Raw genomic sequence first — 11,443 nt, forward strand, 5'->3', positions numbered from 1 at the left:
AGTCCCAAAATACATAAACCAAAACTGTGACACATGTAGCCTATTTGGGATTGACCGATGAACTCTATATCTCAACTACACAAAAACCCATCGTGGCCCGATTAATATGTATGTCTAAGCATACTCAACTGTCTGTTGGCTCACATCTGGTAAGCATCAGTAAGCAACTTGTTTTGTATAACTTGTTCCTTTCTAAAGCCAATTTCCTGTTGACTACATAACTATCCATTTCCAGGAGAGTTTCAGGGTGTTCTATCTGCACTTTACACCTCTGCATTAGAGCTTGTCCACCCCTATGGACTTTGACCTGCTCTTGTCCACTCTGTCCTGTGGTCATATCTCTTATTTGTCTTGTACAGCAGAATGTCCAGAAAAACAAAGAAAACATCCCTGTGCACTGTTTACTGTCCTCCAGTGACCTTGAGCAACATGTGCTAGTCAACCCCAGGGGCAATTGCATGTTCTCTTCTGTTCTCCAAAAGAGGGGCACTGCAAATCAAACATTACAGGCCCTGTCCACCCCCTCTTCCTTTGAGCCTACCTCTGAATCTGTCCCTCCTCCTCAGATACTTGCTGAAAGAAAACAGAGCTCTTTTGAAAGAGAAACCCTAATAACATTAAGAGACCCAGGCTCATCTGTGTCCATTCAGACTTTGTTGAGATGGAGAGGAGTAAATCGCTGCTCCTTTTTCTCGCTCTGGTCAAAATAAGTAGTTGTTGTCTGGATCCTCCCTCTGCCTACAGGTTTACAGGAGCTGTTTGTAGACTTACCTATCCCGCAGCTGTAGTCTGTAAGTACGCTCTCATTGATTTCTGTACTATATAGTCAGACCTTGTTTGTAAGTGAGTATATGATTTGATATTCATTATTTTGCAGCAGAATTCATTTAATACAATCAGAGTGCAAAATAATGGTATAATATAACTAAAAAAAGAAAGAAACAAGGCTTAGAGTTGTCGATACTAAGCTTGAGGTTAGGGTTTATTTTTTAGGGGAAAGTTCACCCAAAAACAAAAACAAAAAAAAAACACCTCTCTGACATTATTATGCTGTGTCAAATAATACAACTTTCTTTTTCTGTGGAACACAAAAGGAGATGTTTTAACAATTGTCCTGGTCACTTTTTTCCATGCTATTGCAATGACTAGAAACAGGTGCTAAGTTTTAAAACTGTTATGGGAATGAGACTTCAGAAAATGGGCATTGCTACTTTTCTCATGAACATGGCAAGTTGAGCTAAGTCCATTAGTCTACTTTACAAAATGGCATAAAGGAATTGCAAAAACAGTATAGGAACTGTTAGTACTAGGAACTGGATGGCAAAAAAGGGTATTTTGTTTCAAAATGGTGTTAGAATTAACTTCAAACATTTTCAAGACCCCCTTTTCTCACGCAGAAGTCTCGGTTTTTTAATGGATTATTAGCATGACAGATGTAACATACTATATTTAATCTAAAACATGCATATCATTTAAAAAAAAATATATAATTAAAAAATTATCATATAAAGCATAGAATATTTGTGTAATATGTAAAGATTGTGAAAGATTGCACAAAAGTAAAAATGTCAGTAAAATTGGAGGACAAACTAAGTTCTAAACTTAAAAACTTATGCAGGGATTCCCAAACTTTTTTTGTCAGCCGAACCACTTTGACTGAAATTCAATCTGATATTTCAATAATTTAACAACACACTTGTTTACGGTTCTCTGATGTTGATTAATGAATAAAATATTCAGGTAAACAATCAAAATATATATATAAAAAAATTAGTTTGTTTAAATTGTTTGTTTTTATTTTAAAATAAATTAATTTTAAATGTTTATGATTTTATTAATTATGAGCTTCTCAGTTCCCTGAGTTTGGGAAACCCTGGACTAGAGAATAAACATCTCCTTGCTTTGATTCCTCAGTGAATGAGAAGACTACTGAAGTCATACAGGCCGCTTTTCAGCATGCCAAATATCCCAGCGTAGAGGGAGAGCGATCAATAGGCTTTGGGACGGTGCAATATGGATTCCACAAGTAAGGAACACCTGCAGTTGCTTACATGTTTTGTGTTACATTCTGTATCTTATGACACTCTTCTTTCCCACATCACCCACAGCCTAGAGATCCATAACCTTTCCATTGGAAAGAGTGAGTTTGAGCTGAAAGAGAATGAAGGAATTGGGATCTCCATTTCAAACGTGTCGGCTGTATTTAAAGGGACCATCAACTATGGATATGGCAGCTGGCTGTGAGTGTTTCTATTTATTACCCCATATCAGGGTCAGGTTTCTGCAATAGCACAGCTGTGGTTTAACCCCGTGCTCTACATATGTTTTTATAAAACATTGGTCTTTGGTTTAACTTCAAGGCTTCTTCCAGTTAGCCTATAATAAAATTACATACACTTATTTTAGACAAAGCTGTTTTTTTTTTTTTTTTTCCAAAAGTCAAAACAGTGAAAATGAAGTAATATTTATTTTCAACAAATGGTCTGTGAAAGAAGGTGTTCAGCCTTCAGAAAATTTGATCATGAACCTCAGGAAGTAAGACTAAATATTATATGAGCTGTTTTAGTTTCTTTTTATTTTTTATGAAGTTTGCAAAATTCATAAAAAATCATGTCTAAATAAAATAAAAATCATGTCTAAATGTTTGGTAATTTAATAGAAATAAGCATTAAATGGACATAAAAATTATTTCATTAAAAAAAGCAAAAATCTGTTGCTGTCACTAGATTGAGCTGTCACTCAATTTGAGCTAATATGCAATGTAATATTACTGAATTTCATTATTGTTAAACTATATATACAGTCAAACCAAAATTTATTCACCTTGAACATTTTATTCATTAATACAGTTTATTCACTGTAGTTTAAAAAAATGGTAATAAAATATGACAAGATCTCAGAGTTAAACTGTGTCAGAAAAAAATCAATCTTAATTATGTCAGATAACACTTAAGACATGGTCAGGTCAAAGTGTCTGAATAATTTCTGGTTCCAAATTTTGAATCAATTTTACTGGTAGTCCACTGTATGAAGAATTTTTGGGTATAATATGCCACAGTTTACTTTATTTTGCTATCCTCATTTACATAAATGAACTGTAGTGTCCTGCACCCACTAGTAAACATATATCAAAAATATTAAAAGATCTGAATAATTTTTGGTTTGACTGTGTGTGTGTATAATATATATATATTTTGATTAAAAATATAATTTTATATATATTAAAAAAAAAAAAATATATATATATATATATATATATATATATATATATATATATATATAAAAAAAAAAATATATATATATATATATATATATATATATATATATATATATATATATTTTTTATTTTTTTATTTTTTTTTTAAACAAAATTGACAAAATGGGTCTCTTAAAGAATCTTACTTTTTATGTATACATTTTTAACATGGAATTTGTGCCTCTAAAACTTTAAAGCCAAGAAACATTGTGGCAAATACTAGTTATTGTTTCTTTGTTTGTCTTTCTTTCTAACACGACAGTAAAATAAATATTAATTTGCATCAGAGTGTCATTGCCATGTTCTTTCTTATACAGACTCAGCCTGAAACAGTCAGTGGATTTTGAAGTTGAGTCGCAAATTGACCTGGTCATCAACCCAAAACTATGTGAGTCTCATTCTGTTTGTTTAGGCAGCTCTGTTTGACATTACTTACTTAATCCTGAACTGAAATTCGCTGTACTAGTTATTGTCTGAAAAGAGATGTGTTTGTGTGTCAGACTGTGGAAAGGGCAAAGTGGCTGCAGACACATCCGACTGTTACCTCACATTTCACAAACTGAAGCTGCTCCTGCAGGGAGACAGAGAGTGAGTTCAACATTTCACATTACTGAGACACAACAGTGATCGGAACTCCACAAATGACCTTTTTATAAGCTAGGTTTCGATTTATATCTAGGTCAAAGTCTTTGCTTATGAGTAAAGAGCACTTCCTGGAGATCACTGTTAAACACTGCTCTTGCAAAAGCATTTAAATGACTCTGGTTTTGACTGTGTGCAGACCCGGGTGGCTAAAAAGAATGTTCACAGATATTGTGACTTTCACAGTGAAGTTAGTAGTAAAGTCACAGGTGAGTGTGTCTAGTTTCCTGATCCATGATGAGTTTTCTGGTTCTCAAATCATAAGAACAAAAACATTATTTAAACATTGTTCATGGATCTTGGTTGGGCTTCCAACCATTTACCTAAAGGATTTGGTTTTTCTTTTCTCACTAACAGATCTGTAAGGAAATAAACAATGTGGCCAACATTCTTGCAGACTTCGTACAGGAGCAAGCAGGTAAAATGCAGAGCTCTCGTGCCATTCTTTCAACAGTGGTTACATGAAAGAATTTGTGGTTATGTTATATGTGTATCTGCTCTGCATTGATGTAACATCTCTCTCTGTCTGTGCAGAGCTGTTTCTTAGTGATGGAAACATCGGTGTAGACATCTCTCTGACCTCCTCCCCCATCATCACATCTAATTATATAGAATCATACCATAAGGTGTGATTATGAAGATTTTATTCTTAAAAATTGTGTTCAAACAAATGCATTTTTTTATATCTTTTTATGTGGTTACTTATGTTGTTCTTCTGTAACAGGGTTTGGTTACTTTTAATAATGTGACCTCAGACCTCAGCACCTCTGTGTTTAACCCCTCCCAACTTACTGAGAACCGCATGCTTTGCTTCTGGATCTCCGATGGGCTTCTAGACCCAGTGATGGTCGCCGCATACCACGATGGACGATTTATTCGCAATATCTCTGGAACAGAACTCACAGTATGATATAATTCAATATTAGATAGCCTATGTTGGAGGCATTTGTACACTGTAAAAAAAGCTGGGACAAAAACAACCCAAGTCGGGTTGAAAATGGACAAACCCAGCAGCTGGGTAGTTTTATTTAACATAACTATTGATTAAAAATGACTATATGGCTGGCTTAAAATGAACCCAAAATAGTTGGAAATTAAATCAGACACATAATTACTAAAGGCAATAATAATAATCAAAAGGTGAACATTTATTAATAAGCAATTTAATAAATGTTTATTGTTTATTATACATTAAACTTATTAATAAATGTTTATTTCCGACATATTTTGGGTTCATTTTAAGCAAGCAATACAGTAATTTTTAAACAATAGTTGAGTTAAATAAAACTACCCAGCAGGTTAGGTTAGGCGATTTAAAGGGGCCGCGCGCTGAATCGGTGCATAGTTAATGATGCCCCAAAATAGGCAGTTAAAAAAATTAATTAAAAAAAATCTATGGGGTATTTTGAGCTGAAACTTCACAGACACATTCTTAGTCACACCTTAGACTTATATTACATCTTGTAAAAACCTTCTAGGACACCTTTAACCCAACCACTGGGTTAAAACAACCCAATCGCTGGGTTTCCATTTTCAACCCAACTTGGGTTGTTTTTAACCCAGCATTTATTATGAATGTATTATTAGAGTATACAATAAATGCTTTTAAACTGTAGAGGGTGCTTTTGAGCTTATAGTTTTTGCATCTAAATTACAAAAAACATGAAAAAGGTAAGAGGACCTTTTTTGCATTGGAAACTTTGGTTTCAAGAAAATGGAAAAAAAAAAATGAATTTGCATACTATGACAACTATGACAAGTCTGTGTATATGGAATGAAGTTAAATTTACTATCTGTATTACATAAATTTTCATAACACAAATTTGAGTGGAGATAGTGCTTATATGACAGTAGCAACAGAGCTGCCCATGCATGAACAATGCCACAGCTGTTGTAGAAAATAGTGTTATGTAACTCAATATAAAGCAGTGTTGTTTTAATTGCTATATATATACACCCTGATATAAAGCTATGACGTATTTCTAGGCATATTCACATTCATGTGTCTGTGTATTTTACAGGATCTGTTTCAGACAGAGTTGTCCTCAGCCAGGCCTGAATTGTTGAGCAAGGTACTAAAGCACTCATTACGAATATTCAAATTGCACAAAGGGGAGGAAATGACTGTCACATTTTATTGACTGCCACTAGAACATGCAAATAAATGTTTTCCCTATGAAGCACACCACCCGCCATTTCAAACTAGCACCTGCGTGTTTGTGGAAGTGTGATGGCGGCTTTTTACATTCTCTTTAGTGGCTGTCCTCCGAGGGTCCAATGTTAAAGGCGAGGAGCGTGACAGTTCCACACTTGTGGACCACCACAGAGGGCACATCTGTCAGAGCTGTGGCTGGAGTCGAGCTCTTACTGGATAGTCAAGATGTGCCAGTACTTTATTTTGAGACAGTAAGCTAAAGCACATTAAGAGCCATACCATAATACAAGCACATGAACATAGATAGATAGATGGATGGATGGATGGATGGATGTTGGGTTTTTAATGGTTTATGTGCTTACAGGATGTGACAGTTGTTGTAAAAGCCTCATATGCAGAGAAGAATCTAATTCTGAAAGCCACTGCAGAGCGGTAAGTTATACAGGATGTACTGTATAAAGATTGATGTTACACAATCACATGAAAAGAATTTCAGTTTCGTATCCCTGATTTAAAGTTTTCTTTTCTTTTTTGTGACAATTGTAGTATCTCTATAGCAAACGTTTCCACATCAGAAGGAACCACTGAGGTGAGAATAAAATTATTTATTTTTTATTTCATACATCACCTATTTTATTATCATAAATGTTATATGACTTTCTGAAAGATGGCGGACAGCTTGAAAGTTTATCTACAGGAAGCTGTGGAAAAAATAGGAATCCCCAAAGTCATATCATGTAAGTGTTGCCACTGTAACCAAGCAGTCTAAATCATGTGTTTCTATATCTTTACATCATATTTCATCTTTCCCCTCAGACCTGGAACCAGATTTAACCGCTTTGATGGATGAACAGGGGCTTTATCTCTTTGACCTCATCAATCCTGAAGTTTTATCTCGGGATGTGAGTATATTTCACTAGCACTTAAGGTTTGAATATATCTTAACTTGTATTTTGCAATCATAATGTATGATATCAAAGAAAATAATCATTTCAACACTTTAAACGGTTACTTTTTTTTTTTTTTTTTTTTTTTTTTTAATTGTGAATGTACAGGGGTATGTGATAGTCCAGCTGGATTTTGGTTTTCCACAACATCTGCTGGTGGAATTCCTGAAAAGGACACTGGATTGACAGTCTTGTGCTCTCTTTCATTTTCTTTGCTTGAACAAACACACTTACAGACATGCACACATACATCACATACACATAAGAATATGAATGACTCTTTCTGGCATTTTTGCTTGAATGTAAAGTTTGATGTTTTGTGTACATGTTCAATTTTGTATATATGAAAATGTGATCTTGTTTTATTAACATGTCCTTCAGTAATATGATCTTAAGTACTGATCTTGCAACTTAAAGGTTGTATTACCGTTATTAAACATTTCCTGGTGCTGTCATACATGATTGTGTGTTGTGGGTTTCTGGTTAAACCAGTTGTTCTTCTGAAAGAAATGGGCTATTATTTTACTAGTTCTTAACGGGATATGACACCCAAATATTAAACTTCAGTTATCATTTACTCATTCTCATCTTGTTTCAAACACTCTTTCTTTCAGGTCAGTCCTATGTTCATAATAAAAAATCTGTTTAAATGTCCGATGTATTATCTTGTCCTTTTAACAGTTAAGGGGTTTTCCCGCGACTGACAGCGCTAGTCAAAGCATTTGTCAGCTGCGTCTTGTTCCGTGTTCACAACAATTCAGTCTTTTCAATGTACAAGTCTTTGCTACTGACTGACACACTCATAAAGACAGTTTGCTGCCATCTAATGGTGTAATAATGTAACTTCTGTTGCTGTTCACGGGACTATTTTTTTCTGGTAGAAGGAAGGCTTTTAGAAAAAGTTTACTTCATGAAAGTTGCATTGATACATATTTCTGGCTTTAATGTTTGTATTGTGTTTTAACCTTTTTATAAAAGCTATAAAACCATGTGTGTGTAAGAAATAAGGTACTCAAGGCTAGTGCTGTATCGTGAATAAGTCACGGCTGAAGGGGTTGCAGTCACTCCACTTCAATTCGTGCCTAACAACGCCTTTCAGCCATGACTTCACGATACAGCACAGCCTCTCCTACCTTTTTGCTTACACACACACACACACACACACACACACACACTCACTATATATATATATATATATATATATATATATATATATATATATATATATATATATATATATAAATAATGTGTGTGTGTGTATGTATGTATGTATATATATATATATTTGCCTAGTTTAACATTTTATTCCTAAAAAAACATGGAGATTGTTTGTTCTGGCTTTTGACAATATTTTCTGATTCATGGAGTGATAGATAGGCCTGTATTTGACTCTTATATATTAACAAAATGAAACATTAATTTTAAACTTGGCTTCATCATATGTTCAGATTTCTGTTCTATTAGTGCATATTTAGACACAATTTTTCAGAAACTTGTAATACAAAACAACTATGTTAATGTGCTGTGATTAAGGAAATATGGTTATATCTATTAGTTAAAAATTTGACCCTATTCCCCTGTGGTGTCTTAAATGGTTAGTTCACCCCCAGATGCTTCATGAAGCTTTGAAGCTTTACGAATTTTTATTTTGAATCAGTGGTTCAGAGCATGCATCAAACTGCCAAAGTCATGTGATTTCAATAAATGAGGCTTCGTTACCTCATAAGTGTTTCTAAATGTTTCGAATTTCAATGGTTCATGTGACTTTGGCAGTTTGATACACGCTCCGAACCACTGATTCAAAACACAAGATTCGTAAAGCTTCGAAACTTCATGAAGCAGTGTTTTGAAATCGCCCATCACTAGATATTGTTGAATGACATTTTTTTTTTTGGTGCACAAAAAGTATTCTAGTCATAACATTAAGGTTAAACCACTGTAGTCACATGAACTGTTTCAAATACATCTTTAGTAGCTTTCTGGACATTTGAAAGTGTTAATGATTTTGCTGTCAATGCAGGCCATTGGATTTTATCAAAAATATCTTAATTTGTGTTCCGAAGATGAATGAAGGTCTTACGGGTGTGGAACGACATGAGGGTGAGTAATTAATGACAGAATGTTCATTTTTGGGTGAACTAACCCTAAGGTAAGTTGCATTTTTAAAACTAACTTGAAAACTAAGTTGCACCAATATATTTTATTATTATATTTTTTTAAATATACTCTTATTTTATCAGGTTTAGAGCTCTGTAGATGCTTTGGATAAATAAAGCTCTACATTTTATTATTGTATTTGACCCCGGTGTTACAATATATTCGGTTTCTGAAATATTCTGTTCCACTGGGTGGCGCTTACGCGAATATTCATGATATCCTGCTATTGTGGGCGTGTCCTTGAGACAACGAATGGAACTGAAAATATTAGTACACGCTCCTCAAATTGCAGCTGTTTAATATATTATTTCGAAATGTTAATAAAATATTCTTTTGAAATATAAACCTTTGGAGCTTTGTTTTGATGACCGTCTTCATGCCAGTAGCTACTTAAAGAATGTTATTTTTGTTTAAAATATTATAATTATGATAGGAAATTATAGTTTAGTTTCGTTTTATTTAAAGTTTAACAAGGCAGGATATTGCAGCACAAAACCCTGAAATGTGTCAAACATAACACATACTCAAACAACCTTATGTAGCCTAATTTAAAACAATTTAAAAAGCAGTCAAATAAAATAATTCTGATAATAATATAATTTATTTCTGTGAGGTAATGCAGCACAAATGCACAGAAAAAATAGACAGCTACTTTACAAGATGACGTTATAGCCTACTTGTTATTATCAACAATGTCATAATATGGTCTTGTTTTGCTTTTGTAATTCCACATTATACTCATCATCTTGAAAGTCGCTGTCTGTTTCAGATTGGATGTGAGAGCTGAAGTCTTGGCAGTGTGTGATCTGGACATGCATGAAGGCTGTTCCTGAGTGTCAAGGCCCTGTTTAAATATTTACCTCAGAAGCTCACATTTTGCATTGCTTCATTTCACACATTGTTTTGAATTTCAATTTGATTTACATTCATAAAGTAATTACTTCTGTACTTGTTATAATATTTAATGTAATTAATATTTATAAAGGCTACAACTGGATTTGTTGTTTTAAAAATTGAAATAAAAAACTAAGAAAAAATGAAAAAATCTAAAAAAAAAAAAAAAAAAGAAGTTAATTTTCAGAATTTTTTAAAGATCTTTAGAAAGCGTTTTAACAATGTTTGTCATGTTTTTCAACTGCACATGCACCTATAGGTCAATCAAGGTCAGTTACAATAACTTAGGACACTAAAGAGACATTTCTACTGACTCTAAAAAACACCAGAATAAAGATGCCCAGGGTCTCTGATCACCTGTGAACGTGCCTTAGTCCTGCTGCAGGAGGTATGAAGACTGCAGATGAGAACAGAGGAGCAATAAACTGCAATGTCTGTAAGATACCTGAGACAGTGCTACAGGAAGACAGAAGGACAGCTGATTGTCCTTCCAGTGCCAAACCACATGTAACTATAAGTCCCACCAGACATGTTTGAGAATGTGAATTGCCTTGATGGAAGAGTGGAACATCTCACAGCAAGTTCTAGCAAATCTGGTGCTGAGGATGAGACATCAGACTTTCAGATGTTCATCAAATGTCTATGAAATTTGTTCAGTTTATGTCTCAGTTGTTGAATCTTTTTGTTTGTACAAATATTACACGTTAAGTAATTTGCTGGAAAACAGTTGAAAGTGAAAAACTCAATGTGCACCAATATTGATTGAATAATAATTAAGGTTGACATCGAATATTCACATCAGTCTATACCTTATTTTTATTAGGACACAGATACATTTGTAGAGGTTTATTTCAAGTTGTCAACACTATGCAGTAGTCACAGAATGACAACGAAGAAAGCAGACTAATCAAACTATTAAAAAAAAAAAAAAAAAAAAAAAAAAATTAAAAATTAAAGCCTCAAATAATAATAATAAAAAAGCTAAACATAAAACACATTATAGTGCAAAACAAGGTTATTGGCTCATGTTTGCTCTGTATCCTTACGTTAACCGTTTATCTGAATGCCTGTCCTCTACTCAATCAGGCAAAATAGCTTAGACGATTTATCATATTACACAAACTATGCATTGTTTCGAACATGTGAACTGTTGACTAACATTGTATATTTTATTACCTTTTCGAAATAATCTATTAAACAGCTGCAATTTGAGGAGCGTGTACTAATATTTTCAGTTCCATTCGCTTGCGCGTTGTCTCAACGACACGCCCACAATAGCAGGATATCATGAATATTCGTGTAAGCGCCACCCAGTGGAACAGAATATTTCAGAAACCGAATATATTGTAACACCGGTCACATATTGATGTCGTAATAACGAGTGCAGTGATT

At 33.9% G+C, this 11,443-nt stretch overlaps 1 protein-coding gene across 1 annotated transcript; it reads left to right on the forward strand.

Annotated features, from left to right (window-relative positions):
- The first annotated feature begins 561 nt into the window (after positions 1 to 561).
- Positions 562 to 7,457, forward strand: LOC125254521 (cholesteryl ester transfer protein, plasma). The gene is made up of 16 exons (XM_048169163.1): positions 562 to 791; positions 1,915 to 2,026; positions 2,109 to 2,240; positions 3,574 to 3,644; positions 3,757 to 3,844; positions 4,038 to 4,107; positions 4,256 to 4,316; positions 4,433 to 4,524; positions 4,623 to 4,802; positions 5,920 to 5,970; positions 6,155 to 6,304; positions 6,418 to 6,485; positions 6,600 to 6,642; positions 6,721 to 6,790; positions 6,870 to 6,955; positions 7,109 to 7,457. Exons 1-16 carry the CDS (start codon positions 662 to 664, stop codon positions 7,184 to 7,186), a joined length of 1,482 nt encoding a protein of 493 aa, XP_048025120.1. The 5' UTR covers positions 562 to 661; the 3' UTR covers positions 7,187 to 7,457.
- The last annotated feature ends 3,986 nt before the right edge of the window (positions 7,458 to 11,443 follow it).

Source organism: Megalobrama amblycephala, linkage group LG19 (assembly GCF_018812025.1).
Source record: "Megalobrama amblycephala isolate DHTTF-2021 linkage group LG19, ASM1881202v1, whole genome shotgun sequence".
NCBI classification, from domain to species: Eukaryota; Metazoa; Chordata; class Actinopteri; order Cypriniformes; family Xenocyprididae; genus Megalobrama; species Megalobrama amblycephala.

Coding starts and splice junctions, on each gene's coding strand:
- LOC125254521 (XM_048169163.1), top strand. CDS start 662: ATGGAGAGGAGTAAATCGCTGCTCCTTTTTCTCGCTCTGGTCAAAATA. Junction 3,645..3,756: donor GGTCATCAACCCAAAACTAT/GTGAGTCTCATT, acceptor TTTGTGTGTCAG/ACTGTGGAAAGGGCAAAGTG. Junction 4,317..4,432: donor CTTCGTACAGGAGCAAGCAG/GTAAAATGCAGA, acceptor CTGTCTGTGCAG/AGCTGTTTCTTAGTGATGGA.